The following is a 12067-nucleotide window of genomic DNA, read 5'->3' as shown; positions in this document are numbered from 1 at the left end:
AAGCTACAGTCCGGTCCCTGCTGCCAGGGCAGTCTCTGCACTTTACCCAAAACAATCATTTAGCAAATTTCTCTTTGTCGTTTGACAGACTTCAGAAGAAATTCCTGCTTTGCTCCACTGCCTGCACCAGGACACTGCGAGGGCTGCAGAGCCACTGTCCCATCCCACTCTCTTTGCCTCTGAGCCCCTGAGGCCTCTTCTACTCACAGCACAGCTCCTCCTCAGCTGTTCCCACCCTGAATTGTACAGCTCTGTGTTTGTTTTCAGCCATCAGAGCAACTCATTCACAGTTCCTGCCCACATCTAACTGGCACTGACATGCTCAGAGCAAAATTCAATCTGGTGTCTTACTAGCCAAGGAGACCAGACCAACTAACTAAACTTCCTCAGTTAGCAAAACTTTCTCCGATGTGCCAGCAGAGCTCTGACACCCATCAGCCAAAATGAACCAAGTTAGTGCAGACCTTTTCTTTAAAGTGTTACCATCCTTTAAACTGCTTGCACTAACTTGGGCTATTTTCATTCAAGGTAGGTTTGGAAACGGCTCCCCTGGCAGAACCAAAAGGGTCTGGTGACGACTGGGAGGACAAGTCCCTGGAGAGCAACCTTGGCCACTGGCCCAGCCTTTCGCAGAACTGGGTCTTTCTATACCTTAGGCCTACAACAGGTCTGAGCTGCTCTCTGATTGACTCTGTGTGCTAGATTAGGAGGGTTTTGGCTGGGTAAGAGGGTTCCTTCTTATATAGAGAAGGAAGTGGAAGAACTGATGTGTATAAAGCAAAGTTACTTCTTCCCCTTTTAACCTGTGATCTTTATCCTGATAGCTGCACTAAGTCATTGAGATACAACTGCATGGTAGTGGACAGTCCTGACTAATTTTAAAACGGCTATACCCTCATGTGGGTGTATCCCAGGACAAGTACTCTCTTTCAGTACGTCTAGACTAGGATAAAAGTTGTGTTTTTAAAGATATTAGCTAACGCAGCTTGACTAACACATTTTGAAACCTTGCATAGATAGGACAAGTCAAATGCTAAAAGGTGTTAAAAAGTGTTTGCTAAGTCATTCTAAAAATACAACTTTTATACCTGTCTAGACAATGACAGAATACTTTCTAAAATGACACGCCATGCTCATGGGAAGTCCCACTGCAACAGCCAAGGAGAATTATAGCATAGGAAGCAATCAATAAGAAGTTTCTCTACAAAGGTCTTCAAAGCAATGGCACAGATTGACATGCGGGGAAACCCTGAAGGCCCTGTCTAGACAACAACAGAAAAAGATCCTTTTTTCAGTAGATTTAGTTCAGTCAGGCCCTTTTTTTTCAAAAGCAAAACCTACTAAAAGTCTACTAAGATCATCTTCTGCTCAGTTTTAGCAGGTCATAGTCTGGGCTCCTGGCTGACTGTCTGCCAAAATCATGTTAAAGGGTATTGAGGTCTATGTGTTTGTCAGATGGGATTTTTAGTCCTAAAATAAGCTTGATTGAATTAGGTCTCCTGGAAATGGCTCTTTCCCTAAGGCCGATGAGATGGTAGCTCTTTTTCTGTGCCCATTCAATCTTTTAACCCAATTAATTTGCCTAAATTGTACCAACAAACACAAAGTTCAATGTGTCTTTAGCATTAGTATTTCTGGTGGAGTGTGAGCAGCGACTCACTTCCTACAGGCCACCAAACAGCAATTGGTTTTGACTTTGACTTCATTTTAATGAAGTGTACTCAGACAAAACCCTCGATCTAATCTACTCCTTTAAACAGCTACTTGAAAATATCTAGCCCACGTGCATGCACACCTACCCAATTGTAATAATTGTCTTCTACAAAGTCAGCAGATAAATTCTTAGTCATTAATATATTTCCTTACACCGTTTTGCTTCTTACCAAGCTGACTGGGGAGTGAACAAATTAGAGTAACTGTTTCCCAGAATTGTACTAGCATCTTTGACATCTTAAACAATACTTTCAGGAAAGAAAAAAAAAAAAAAAACGGGAAAAAGTCACCACCACAATTGAAGAACAAGCACAAGCCCGGCCTCTCTGACCGTTTAATGTCAGGCCCTTTTTTATATGGTGAAAAAAAAAGAAAAGACTACTAGTTCTGTTTATTATTAAGGCTTAATGACATGGGTGGATATCAGTCTGGTAGGAAAACCATCTAGATCTCAGCTAGTCCCATTAGAAAGTATGTCTTTATGACATGGGTGGGTATCTGACATTCAAGGGAAAATTCACAAGTCACCAACTCAATTGAAAGAGTCCACCAAATAATAACTTGCTGGTATAAGTCCAAGTGACCAAAATAACACAGTCTGGACTTGCTTGAGATTCCCTGGTTTTAGTAGTCATTTGTCAATAGCTCTCAAACAATGGAGTCGTGAAATGGAGCCAGTCAAGTTATTGTGATGACGCTTTTTCACAATTGTGTCAAGTTTTTTTTGGCCTTGGCGTGCACCACCTGAAATATTTTAGAAATACACATTGATTTCCTGTTTTGAATAAATAGGAAGAAAACAAATCTTATATGCTCATGAGGCCTGAAGCCAACGAAGCCCATGATTCAGAATAAGACACAGACTCCACAGTCAACAAAGGCTCTTTGGTAAGCAGTTGTTGTCACCTGCAGACCTGGACAAGATCTTTCTGTCCTTGCTAAGCCCAAACCACCATTAAACATTAATGGGAGGTTGATCTGAGTCAGATCAGCATGCTCTGACCTGCTGTTGATGCTTAGTTCAGGTTTTCAGCACGGTCTATCTTGAAACTTTCTCATGTGCTAAAATAATGTCCTTAAAATCTAACCTTTTTTTTATATATACATAACTGAGAGACAATAATACCCATGGACAGATTTCTTGCCTGATTTTTTTGTCCTCTGAGAAGACATCTAGTAGTAAATTTCTTTGGGGTCTAATGTCATTTATTGCTGTCCACTAAACTGAGTGGTAACCTGTTTATCCAATGCGACCAGAGGAAGGTCCTTTTCAGTGAAAGCAAACAATTAGGAGCCCTAAGTTATTATTTCCTATTATTGTGCAATAAAAGAGGCTCTGGCCATTTCAGTGTGAAAGATTAAAGTGTCCAGGATTGCAAACACCGCGCCACCACTTGCCTCCTTCCCCTGCCCCCACACACCACGGAAGCACTCAAGGCTCCCGCGGGGAGGGCGAACAGGCTGACCCACGCGTGTCCCGGCCGCGGGGGTGGACTCGCCCTGCCCCGCGCGTGGGCGGCCTCCCCAGGCATCCTGCGGGGCAGGTGGCCCCCGCGGGCCGGGGAGCCGTGCTGTGTGAGGAGTCAAAGTACATAGGCGGCTGGGTCGATATCCTATTAGGCTAGAAACAGTTCTGGATATCAAAGGCCGACGAACCTAATGACTAAAAATATAAGTACCTGACCCGGAGGATTAATCACACACTGTCAAGCTGAAATTGGTGCAATTCTTCCAATCATTAACGTTTTGCTTACAAAAATGTGCTTTTCTGTTTGTTTTTCTGCTAAATGATAACCATTTTCAAGTTGAATCGGCTGATAAAAGAGTCGAAAACAAGACGGGAGTTGTGCTGGAAAGGTCATACGTGCTAGTTCGGCATGAAGTAGCCAACAGGCAAACAAATCGGAGAAAGCAGGGTGGCACGGAAGGGGCTCGAAGCTTTCACGGAACGCTGTAAAGTGCTCCGGCCGTTTTTCTCCCGCCGAGGAGAAGAGACTGCCCGGGGAGAGCCGCTCTCCCGCCCCGCCGTGGGCATCCCCACGCGGGTCTCCTCCGCTGTGGAAACGGGCTTTGGGTGTCAGGGACAGCTGCTGGGGGTATTTCTCTAGTTGCAGCCGCAGCTCAGCCCGTGGCTCTCCGCCCCCGCCGGTGTGTTTAACCTAGGCGCCGCGAAGCCGTGAGCCCCCCTCCCCGGGTGGGTGGGAGAGCAAGGGCATTTCCACAGCCGAGCCGGGGTGACAGCGCTGTTGTCACCTGTCCCGACACCCTGGAAATCCACATCCCCGGCCCGGTGGCTGCACGATGATGCGTCTGCACTCCCCGCCTGCAGGGAGCCGCCAAATCCCCCGCCACTGCTGGGAATGCGCCCGGGTTTAACGAGCCCAGCTTTCCGGGACCGCGTTACAGCGGCTGGGACACGCACCCGAGCTGTGGGCGGGCAGAGCCCCCACCCCTGCCATCGCATCGGGCCCTGCAAGTGTTTAAGCGCGGGTGCCTGCCGGCTTGCCCCGGACGGGGGATGCCGGCATCATCCCGCGTGGAAATCGGCTTTACCGGAGTTCACCCAAGGCCCCGCAACCCCTGGCCGCCGCCTGTCGCCCACCCGTCGCGGCGGCTCTGTCCCGCGCGTGTTGCCGTCCCCGCGCGAAAGCACAGCCGTAACACGAAGCCGCCCTGAAGAGGTAACGCCAGCTTCGGGCCCCCGATCTCGGTCGGGACAGACAGACACGACAAGGAAAAACGGAGGGAAAGGGCCGGGACGCCCCTGCCCGAGCGCCCCCCGCCCGGCTCCCGGCACCCCCGCAGCCCAGCCCCGGAGACGCATGGCGAGCTGTTCCCGTCCCCGTCGGGACCCAGGCTGAGACCCGCGACAGAAACACTGAGCGAGGGAAAACGCCGAGGATGGAGAAGCGTTTTCCCCCTCAGCGGAGCCGCGCTGCGCATCTTCTGCTCCCGACGGCGAGCTCCTCGCCTTGCGCGCACCGCGCCGGGGCTCGATCCGAGCGCAAGGGCGGAGAAATACCCAGAGACAGCCCGGGCGTGTCCCGGGGCTCCCTTTTGTCACGGGTGGGCTTAAACCGGGGCCGGTGCCAGCTCCCCGGGGCTCCATGCGAGCCCTGCGTGTCCCGGCCCTGCGTGTCCCCAGCGGGAGCAGCTGGCGGGGCCGCGGGGGCGGCCGGAGGCTTCTCGCTTTGCCCAGCGTGCACGAACAGGTGGCAACGGAACCTCCCCGTTTCCTTCATGTTTTTGGGCCGTGTTCATGAACCCAGCTTTAAAAGAACAAACTACAGCTGAAGCCACTCAATTATTCAGAAAACTCAGCCGCTGTTTCTCGAAGCATTAACCCGCTTAGACGCGACGCCCCGGCTGCCCTAAGGGCCGTCCCCCCTCGTCAGTCAACATAGTCACTTGTTGCTCTCTAAACTCCTTTCCTGGCACTACAGGCCGCCGTGGCACCCGGCCGGGGGCAGGTCCCTGTCCCCTGGTGCTCGCTGCGGCCCCCTCCGGGGACTGAAGAGGCCGGACGGTGCGGGCTGACCCGCGCGGCTGCCCACCCCCGGGATGCCCGGTCCCGGCGGCATCTCCCGCGCCCCCGGGCCGGCATCGTTTCGGAGAAAGGCCGATGAATAACCACTGTTGACTCAGGCGGGTCAGCGGCTGCCCTGGCTGGGGTCGATGCCCGGCCCCGAGCAGGCACTGCCGGCCCCGCTCCTCCTCCAGCCCGCGCCCCCCCGACCCCCCCCCCAGGGTCGGGGCGACTCGGGGGTAAACACCTACGCTTCCAGCCGGGACTCGCAGACCAGGCTTTCCTCCTCCCGCCGCAGAGCCCTTTCCCGAGTGGGCAGGAGGCGTGGAGGCACGGGTACAGGCGAAAAACCGAAACGCGGGGTGGCAGGCTGAAAAACAGCAGAAACGTAAGCAATGAGCCCACGCGAGATGCCCGCAACGCGAGGGCGCCTGGAGGGCCGCAGGGTGGCCCGTGACCGGCACGGTACCGGAGGGAGAAGCCCGATTGCAACACGCCTGGGGCATTGCTGGCGGGGGCGAGGTTTGGGATTTCTCCTGCCAGGAACTGGATGGCCAGCGTGGCGGGTGGTGCAGAGTTTAGTTTTATTTCACAGACAAGTCCATCAAAAATTAAATACCAGGGTTTGCTTTTTTTTTTTAAACATTGAACAAATATGTACAAAATATGAACAACTTGAGGTATAAAACCGCCAGACTTTCAAAGAAAACTAGTATGTACAGAAGCAGATATGTATACAATAGGCATTATCTTCCCACGGCTGTGTGCCTCACTTATCCCCCCCCAGCTGACGGCAGTTCCTCTCCTACAGCAGGACCCTATCACTCCCCACATTTTCTTCTCAAATACGAAATCTGTAAAAAACAGTGCTAGAGATTTTCAAGGAGAAAAATATGTATTTTTTTTCCCTGCAAATGGAACTACCCAGATTGTGGGACAAAGTCCTCAAAAATCTGAGAAGGCACATTTCACGTCATGCAAGAGCAAAAATGAATCTGTCCAAAGACTCTACCTGATGAACAGAGAGAGGTCTCGGTAGAGAGCACCATGGCAGGTAAAAGGATATGAGTGTAAGGCACTTGTCAGGATGGCCAAATCCCTCCCTATTTCACAGAACATGTTTCTCTGCTTGCAAAGGGGGTTTAAATTAATCTATTTAAACTACATTTGTTTACACTTACAAAGGGCTTAGTCCTGTAATCCATACTCACTTCCACACTAGCTAGAGAGGAGTTTTGCCTGATCACCAAGAGCAGCTGATTCAGACCCCCGTGAGTAAGGACAGGGTGCAGTATTATATTCCTGTTAGAACATCGATTAATGTACAAATATATCTTACAAATAATTAAATACAAACCATGTTCCTTTAACCAAATTAGAGATCTGCCAAAAATGGACTGTTTGCAGAAAATACATCTTTCTTTCTCTGCTTATTATAAAATGAGTCTATTGGTGTTGGTTTTTTTTCTTTCAGTGGAATGGTGACAGTTTTCTCCTGTAGCATAATATTCTTCCAAACCAGCCCCTGGTAAAGTGCAAGCCGAGTTAGGGTCCACTCTGCGCACAGGGCCATTAGTGGGTAGGATTGTAATAGCCTTTATCTCCTTCAATGTCCACTTCTTGATCAGAGTCATCAGAGACATCTGACTCCAGGTCCTCCTGTGAGGCCGGCGAGGGGGTGTACTGCGAGCCATCCAGGGAGACCTCTTTACCCTTCTGCTCGGGGGTCGGGCAGCTCTCCAGCCTTTGGTCACTGTGACTGTCAGCACCTTCCACTTCTTCTTTTTTGGTGGCCTGGGGATTCTCCTGCAATGAAAGAAGCCTGCTTTATACAGAAATACGCACCACGGAGCCAGGAGGCCTGGGAATTCCAGTTGTGCTGGGTGGGAAAACCACTTTGGGTTTCTTGCAGGAAAAGGCAGGTGTCCCGCTACCTCCCTGGGCCTCCTGCCTATAAACCTGCCTGAGTGGGACGGGGCCACGCAAGGGCTCAGCCACACGCAGGGGCTCGGCTCTGATCCCACTCCCCGGCAGCCACAGCGGCCACAGCCGTGAATACGGCTCCTTGGCAATGGTTATCGCAGCCAATTCAAAAAAATCAGGAGCTGCCGGAGCCCAGGAACCTCTGAACTTTTGTCTTTAGCAAAGCAAATGTTTATTATGAATCTACAAACACCGACACACAGCTTCCTCCTGCCCTGATCTTTCTTTAATTACACCCAACGGCAAAAGGAGGAAGGCCGAATCCATCAGTGGCCTGAAAGCAAATGGGAAAAAATTACTAATTAAGCTAAAACTCTACATTAAAACACTCACCATTAAAAACAAAACAAAACAAAACAAAACAAAACAAAAAACAAAACCCCATTTCCGAAGGCAGGAGTAGCCCTGTGTCGGCAGCAGTCTGGGGAGCCCAGTCCCCTAAGGGGGCATGAAATGATACTCTTAAGAGAAGGCAGGCAGAGACACGTACCCATGATATAACCATGCGGGCTCGGAGAAATGGATGCAACTGAATGAAAAGGAGGAAATGACTTAAAATGGCCGAGATCCCAAGCAAGCTCTCCGGACACTGTGGCACGGGTCGGGCCCTGCCGAGGACTGGGGACTCAGCCCGCCTCTTGCCGGACTAAAGGGGTTTATTAAAAAATCAACTGAAGCACCGGTTAAACCCAGGGAAGCTCACAGAACAAATATATCTAGATCGTGGCACTGTGATTGGTTTTCTTTTCTTATTATTTTTATATTAAAGGCTGATTTACCAGTAAAACTTGGCCGTCCATGTCACACTTACTGAAGCCAGACTCAGGCCACAATGCAGGGATTTTTCACAAATCTTTGAGTCAAGGGGCCTCAATCTGGCCAAGCTGGGCAGGATCGGGCCCTCTGGGCCATAAAAAAAAGATCTAGCTGTTTGAGCACAATTTCTAAGGGAAGGGAAACCGCTTCAACCTCTCAGCCTCATACACTGTAACTCTTTGTAAACGAAAAGTAAAAGCTACTCAATTTTTCATGCGGCTCCTCAAAACAAACCAGGTGTTTGTACCTGCCTCTCCCAACGTTTGCAGAATAAATCGACTTGTGTTTATTAAGAGAGGGCGATTTAAAAGACCAGTAAATATTCTTCTCCAAAACAACTGCCTAAGTAATTTACTGACAATTACTTATCTTCTCCACGTTAATTGGCTAAACAACATATGGGTTTACAAAACAATTAGTGTGGAGTTTTAATAGGCGGTGTGTGAAAGCCGGGCATAATTGATATAGGAACCACATTAGGAGCTTTTAACGTTAGTGCTGCCTGAACGAGCCCTCATGGATTCCAGCATGACTATTTGTCTTTTTAATCAAGGTGAAGAGGTTAAACAGCCTTTCAGATGACTTCTGCATACAACCTGGAATAGGCGAGCACGGCGTAAGATAAGACAATTAAGCTACTTATTTCTATAGAAACGGAAACGTCCCCGTACCTGCTTTAGACGCCTCCATTTGGCTCTGCGATTCTGAAACCACGTTTTGACCTGAGCAACGACAACGAGAGAAGGCACGGGGTAGTCTCGGTGCCGGTAAGCGCCAGGAGCCTTACCCGAGCCACAAACAGAAAGCAAGAGCCAGCCCCCCCGAGCCGGCCGGCTCCCCGGCAGCGCTGCGCCGACAGCAGCCGCACGGCAGGGCCGGAGCTGCCGGCCCCGGGGGCTGCCCGGGGACGGGGTGCGGTTCCCCGGGGCGCGGGCACGGCCTCACCTGCCTCTCGCTGAGCTGCAGCATCTTGGCCAGGCGCTTCCTCTCCGGCGGGGAGAGGTATTTCTGTGTCTCGAACTTCTTCTCCAGCTCGATGGTCTGGTCGTTGGAGAAGCGGACCTGCCCACCTTTCCTCTTGTGCAGCGGCCGCTGGATGAAGGGGCTCCACAGCAGCGGCTTCCCTTCAAAGAGGGGCACAGCGCCGAGGGTCACTGGCCGGCCGGCCGCGAACACGCGTGCCCGGGGAGCCCCGGCCCCTGCCCGAGCCCGGGCCTGCAGGCGCGCCGGGTCCAGGGCCCGCTAATTTCCTTCGCCTGATTTTATTTCCCCCAGTTCCTAGTCTGATCTTTCGCCTCCTCTGATTTTTCACCTCCGCCGAACAGAGAGACCAGTTAAAGCCCTCTACGGGCTTTGGCAACATTTCCGTCAATGTGTTTCCTGTTGGTCTATCTCGCAAAGAAAAGAGATTAAAAAAAAAAAAAAAAAGACCTTTGCTTCCTTCTGCTCTTTCACTGCGATGCCCCAGAGAAACCGTCTCCCTTTCTCTGCAGCAGTGCCCGCGGCCCCGCGGGCGCCCACCCGCTTCGGGCAAGGAGCGCCCCAAGCCCCCAGCCGCGGCTGGGGCTCGCCCGCCCGTGGCCGCGGGGTGCCCGCCAGGCTCGGCCCCGGGCTCGGTGCGGAGCGAGGTGGGGCAGGCAGGGACACGCCGGGTCCCAGCCCCGCTGCGGAGCGGCAGCCGCGTCCCGGGGCCGGAGGCTCTGGCCAGTGCCACTGAGTCACTCTGTTTGCCTTTCTGTCTTGCTGGCTGCACCCTTTGAAATTTGCTGCATTGTTTTTCAAGATTTTGCTTGCGTCAGGCTTTAGTAATTCTGGTGCAAAACAGACTCAAAAAAATAGGAAGCAACTGGTTATTTTAGCTGTCATAAAGTCACATCCCACACAGAGGAAATGAACAATATCAGAAAAACGGATCCCGGCTATCAGAAGTCGAGTGTTTCCTGAATTTGTCTGTATTGAGGATGTCGATAAAGTAATCAGCAATGTGCACGACTCCCGGGGAAGAGCCTGCTTCAAGCGGCCAGGAAAACACTTAACAGCTTCTGAAACCAGATTTACTCCTATCGAGAGCTCAAGGTTTCCTGTATGAACGGAAAGGGTCAGCCTCTTTCACTGCACAAATGTGGTGAGTCAGGTCCAGTTTTGCAATCACTAAGAACAAGTGCTGCAGCCCGGGCGCGGGGCTCAGCCCCCGCAGCGGGGACGCTTCCCCCAGCCGCGGGCGAGAAGGGGCCGCCTGGGCCCCGGCCCGGCCCGACCCGGCCCGACCCGACCCGCCCCGACCTGCGGGGGGCCCGTCGAGCGGAGCCGGCCTCCCGCCTGTTTTTCAAGTCATCCGCAGGAAAAGGCTGAGATCTGCCATGCGATCTCCCAGCACAATTAACGTTCCCCACCAAAACCACACGCGACATTACTAAGGACACTCTCAGAGTCACTTGGTTGAAGGAAAACAAATCTGAGTCACCGCGGCCGCGCACTGTGGTCTTGCTGCCAGCGCCGGAGCGCGGCGCGCCTTTAATTTACTGTAAATCAGACGGGGGCCGGAGGGAGACAGGGGGAACGCGGAGAGGCGGCGGGGCAGGCGGGAAAGGGGGGCAGAATTCAGTCACTTCCCATTCCCCCCCAGCCCCCGACGGCGGGACGGGACGGGACGAGATGGGGACGGGAAGGGAGCGGCGGGGCGGCAGCCGGGGAGGGCGGGGGAGCATGGCTTACCCAGGGGGTCCTGCCGGATCAGGGCGTGCGCGTAGTCGCCGACGGCGCGGGGGAAGGAGTAGAGGGGCCCGGCATAGGCGCCGGTGCCGTAGGTGGCGGCGAGGTGGTGGGAGAAGGCCGGGTGGATGGGGGTCGGCTCGTAGATGGGGGTCCGGTACGGGGACACCAGGCTGGTGAAGGAGGAGTTGGGCGACGGCAGCGTCGGCGGCGGCGGGGCGGGCAGGGAGTGGGGGGCCGGGGCGGCGGCGGGGCCGCGGCCCAGGATGTCCTCGATGTAGAAGGGCGTGGGGTGCGCGGGCTGGAGCAGCGGCGTGGGCGCGTACAGCGGGACGCCGACGCCCAGGGCCGCCGCCGCTGCCGGCGCCGCGCCCGGCGGCTGGTACTGCATGGCGCGGCCGCCGCCCGCGCACCCCCCGCGCCCCCGGCCGCCCCTGCGGAAAGCCGGCCCCGACCGCGGCGGCTGGGTGCTGGCACCGCCGCCGCGGGTTTCTCTGGGCTCGGGTTACCCTTCGATAGGTTTCTATTGGCGCGGGGCGGAGCCCGCTTGGTCTCTGTCCCCTTCCTGCCACGGCTCCGTCTAGCCAATGAGCCCGGCCAGGGAAGGGGGAAACCACCCCCCGCCGGCAAACACTCCCCCCGCCTCCCCGAGCAAACTCCCCGCGGCGCCAATCAGCCACCGCCGCGGCCCGGGGGAGCCCAGGCGGCGGGGCGCGATCGGCAGCGCGCCCGGGCCCCGACGGCACCGCGCGGGGGGTCCGAGGCTACGGAGCGGGGGTCCGACGGCACCGGGCAGGGGGCCCGGCGCTGCCCCCACCGGCTCCCGCTCCTCGACCCGCGCCCGGCGCGGCGTCCCCACGGGGCAGAGCGCTGGCCCCCCGCAGCGTGGCTCGGCCCCGGGCTGAGGGAGGTGGCGGAGAAGGGGCTGCGCAGTGTCGTCGCCCCCGCCCGCCCGGCGCTCGCCGTGCTCCGCGGGCCTTTGGAAAGGCCGCCGCCGGCACTCCGCCTGGCTGCGCGGACCGGGAAAGGGGCGGGGGAGCGCGGCCGCGGAGCGGGGGCCGGGCGTGGGCGGAGGGCGGCGGGGCCGCGTAGGCTCCTGCCCCGTCCCCCCAGACAGGGCCGAGAGCCCGGCGGGGCGCAGCAGCGCGATTTGCGGCTCCGCGCCTCGCCGGGTACCGACGGCCGGCGGTGGCCGGTAAACGGGGGTCGGCCGCCCCCAGACGGGGCTGCCGGCGCTGGGGACCCGCTCCCCGGCGGCCCCGCGGGGGAAGGCGGCGCGGCGGCCCGAGCAGCGCCACCTGGGCACCGTCGATTTAG

The 12067-nt window shown here is 55.1% G+C and overlaps 1 protein-coding gene across 1 annotated transcript; it reads right to left on the bottom strand.

Moving 5' to 3' along the window:
* Positions 1–5809: 5809 nt before the first annotated feature.
* Positions 5810–11271, bottom strand: HHEX (hematopoietically expressed homeobox). The gene is made up of 4 exons (XM_075504782.1): positions 10754–11271; positions 8984–9162; positions 8710–8760; positions 5810–7045 (listed from the first exon to the last, which is right to left on the bottom strand). The coding sequence occupies exons 1-4, from the start codon at positions 11139–11141 to the stop codon at positions 6812–6814; spliced, it is 852 nt and encodes a 283-aa protein (XP_075360897.1). The 5' UTR covers positions 11142–11271; the 3' UTR covers positions 5810–6811.
* Between the last annotated feature and the right edge of the window lie 796 nt (positions 11272–12067).

Source organism: Mycteria americana, chromosome 6 (assembly GCF_035582795.1).
Source record: "Mycteria americana isolate JAX WOST 10 ecotype Jacksonville Zoo and Gardens chromosome 6, USCA_MyAme_1.0, whole genome shotgun sequence".
In the NCBI taxonomy this organism is placed as follows: Eukaryota; Metazoa; Chordata; class Aves; order Ciconiiformes; family Ciconiidae; genus Mycteria; species Mycteria americana.
Note: the sequence above shows the minus strand (reverse complement) of the source record. Positions and strands in the feature narration are given on the sequence as shown.